Source organism: Solanum tuberosum, unplaced genomic scaffold (genome assembly GCF_000226075.1).
Source record: "Solanum tuberosum cultivar DM 1-3 516 R44 unplaced genomic scaffold, SolTub_3.0 scf00750, whole genome shotgun sequence".
Lineage (NCBI taxonomy): Eukaryota > Viridiplantae > Streptophyta > Magnoliopsida > Solanales > Solanaceae > Solanum > Solanum tuberosum.
Window position 1 is genome coordinate 20,069 of NW_006239666.1, and position 3,333 is coordinate 23,401.

At 32.5% G+C, this 3,333-nt stretch overlaps 2 protein-coding genes across 2 annotated transcripts in view; both read right to left on the reverse strand.

The window, feature by feature from the left end:
• Window positions 1-3,333, reverse strand: part of LOC102597211 (TMV resistance protein N-like) — a 16,859-nt gene that overhangs the window by 8,014 nt on the left and 5,512 nt on the right. The window lies entirely within an intron of this gene.
• The window catches only part of LOC107059003 (TMV resistance protein N-like), a 5,934-nt gene continuing 5,149 nt past the window's right edge, over window positions 2,549-3,333 (reverse strand). The window contains exon 3 of the mRNA XM_015305363.1: window positions 2,549-2,914. Coding sequence (XP_015160849.1) covers window positions 2,564-2,914 — 351 coding nt within the window. The 3' untranslated portion in view covers window positions 2,549-2,563. The remainder of the gene's footprint in view (window positions 2,915-3,333) is intronic.

Genomic DNA, 3,333 nt, shown 5'->3' on the forward strand with positions numbered 1-3,333 from the left:
AGTCAGTCAGTCAGTAGTTTTGAGTCTCTCATCCATGTATATGTATGTATATGTAAATATTCTATTTTGAGACTCGAGTTGCCCTTTTGGGCCATATTTTTATCAGTTAAGTTGTTTATGTCTTTGCATGGCATTGAGTTATTCTGTTGAGTCAGGTTTCCGCTGAGTTAAGAAAGCCAGGCCAAGGGTTCGCTTGGGGCCAGCAATGGTCTCCGAGTGCCGGTCCCTCCCAGGGTGTAGGCTCGGGGTGTGATACCTTTATCATTAGTTTTAAGTCTTTGCTTAGCTTGAAGTTGTTTGAGACTTTAATTTTTGAAACCTTAAATTTGCTGAAATTGGTAAAAAAAAAAAAAAGTGGATAAATGAAAAAGAATAGGCATTCGTATATAATATTTTGGTGATATATGTTTATTAATGTTCTCCTAATTATATAATTATAAGTGGATGAATGAAACTACTCTAACTGTTAAAATCGGTAATCAAAACAACAAATGGAATACACATCAAGAACATTACTTATGAAAGAGTATCATGTAATATATCAATACATTAAATGTTGCTCAAAATATAATTCATTATACATTTTACCTATCTAGATAAATTTAGTTGTTGAATTTTGTAGTTTCAAATAATATTTAATCATCTAATATTGTTCAACGAAGAAGTCATTTGAATATAAGCTGACTATTCATTTATTTTAGCTTGTACTTTTTCACTTTATTCTATTATTCATTACAATGTATTTTTAATATGATTTATTTTGTATGAACTACTTGTATGAAACACACGTGCGAAGCACGTGTCCAGAAACTAGTTATAAAAAAAGGCTCACATATGTCATTTTCCTCTAATGCTAATGAAAATATTAATTTTGATTTTTTAAAGATTCATGTACGATATATATAATTATTTTAACAAAGTTAAGAGTATATTTGTTCTTTCTCACATATATATTTTTTTGACTTCTTTGATTCAATGCTTAACTTGAGTTTTAAATATCTCTCTTATAATCTATTTACTTGTCATTATTTGAGTTTCTTATTTTTATATTTTTTTTCTTTTATTATTAGTGTAAATATAAGAATAAAAAAGAAAAAAGAGTGAATGGAAATAAAGAATTTTTTCTTTAAAAAACTATTCTTTTGCCATTTGGGAGAAAGTGGGAGTGATCTCAGTGGCCGTCAAGATGAGGGAGGAGAAATTGAGATGATTTGGGCATGTGTAGTGGATATACGAGAGCCTGAATGTAAGGGTGTATGCGGAGAAGAATGGGTAGATCGAAAAAGTATTGGGAGAGACATGACATGATGCAACTTTATATTACTAAGAGCATGACTCTGGATAGGAAGAAGTGATCAATAATAGGTTGCTAGGGATATAGGCTTGTCTTGCCTTGCAAAGGTGTATGCTTATTAATGCATGTTGTAGTACGAGTTGTACCCTTGTGGTTCGTGTCATATGTTGTTTATTGTATTTCAGAAACAACATATCTACCTCTACGAGGTAGTGGTAAGGCCTGCACATACTCTATCCTCTTCAGACCCCATATTATTGTTGTTATTTGTATCTGTAATACAGTTTTAATACATATTAGATAAAACAATTTATAAAACACATATAAAACAAATTTTATTAATGAATAATACATCTGTCATATATTTTAATACACTTATAATACATTATGTCAATTTCGAACACCTATCTAAAATTAGTTTCTTTAAGTTTGGCATATCACCAAAATTAGGGGTTTGCTAACCCAAAATTTTCCCTTAGATCCAAATGCTCCAAATTGCTCAATTTCTGTTTCCATAAAAAAGAAAAAAAAAACATAATGTTAATATCTTTACTAATTCTGTGATATATTTGCTTTTTATGGTTCCATACTCGCATCCTTTTGTCGTTTCAAATTTAACACATGGATGAAATGTAATTAAATGTTTTCTTCACTTCAGAATGTTCATAATACATAATAGCATATGGTTAGTGAAGATGAATTACAGAAAAAAGGTATATCACAATAGATTTATTATTTAGTACCGCAACTATTTGACCAATATATGTGACAACAAAATCATTTAGATATTTTGAAACGTAATTAAATGTTTTCTTCACTTCACAATATCCAGAAATAATTCCTTCTCATCTTTGTCCAGACCATCAAAACTAAGCCTAAGCTTTCCAAGAATATCCTTGTGAGGGATTCTCTTCAGACGATCAATTATGTGTCTCAATTGCTTTTTTTCTCGTCCGTAAAATAAAGAACCCAAAACTTTAAGAGCTAACGGGAGTCCACCAGCATGGTTCACCACTTCCCTCGAAAGTTCCATAAAATCTTGTTTTGGTGATTTTTCTCTAAAAGCATGCCTACTGAACAATTCAAGTGCTTCATCCTCAGATAATAGTTGGACTTCATACACGTTATCCCAGACGTGACTGATCAACAGGTGCTTGTCTCTTGCTGTTAAAATAATTCTCGCTACCCCTACCAAACCACTCTGGCCCTCCAACCAAAAAATTCCAACTGTTCTTGATGGTTTACGTGATGATGAACAGAACTTTCTTCCTAGCGAAGCATATTCTTTAAAATATTCATCCCTTGATGCTCACTAGTTAGAGTCAATTTTTCACCCAAGAGCTTGCAAATGACGACTTGTTGTAGCCATGTTAGTCCATTTTTCTGATGAAGTTTTCCAACATCACCAAGAAAACAAACAGCTTCAAATTTATGGCGGTATCTTTGATGTAGAACATTTGCAATTTCTGTTTTACCGATGCCGCCCATACCCCAAATACCAATAGAGCGAACATCATTTGATTCCATATCTAATAATGAGGTTACTTTCTCAACCTGAGATTTCATACCCACTAAGCTTTCCGGGAAAGGTGAAATAATTTGAAGTGACTTTGGAAATATGTCTGTTGAATTCCACCATTTTGATGAACCTTAAGATCTAGGATGGAGCTTTGAGAGTAAATAAACTGATTGCTTTGTATTGATAATTGCTGATCTTTACAACTGAATGAATTAAGAAAATATCTAGCTAACTACCTCTATTTATAGCTGATACAGATTAGTTTACTAACTAACTAATATTCCTGTTATCAATTCTGTTATAACAGAATTTGACAGCTGTACAAGATCCACTATTCTTTTATTATTTCAACACCCCCCTTCAAGCTAGGTGGTGAAAAAATGTTTAAGACGCCTAGCTTGGACATCAAATGATAATGCTGAACTCCTCCAAGTCCCTTTGTCAATAGGTCTGCCTCCTGCTCATTTGTTGAAACATACTCTGGATGTATTAGCCCTTGCTGAACCTTTTCCCTTATGAA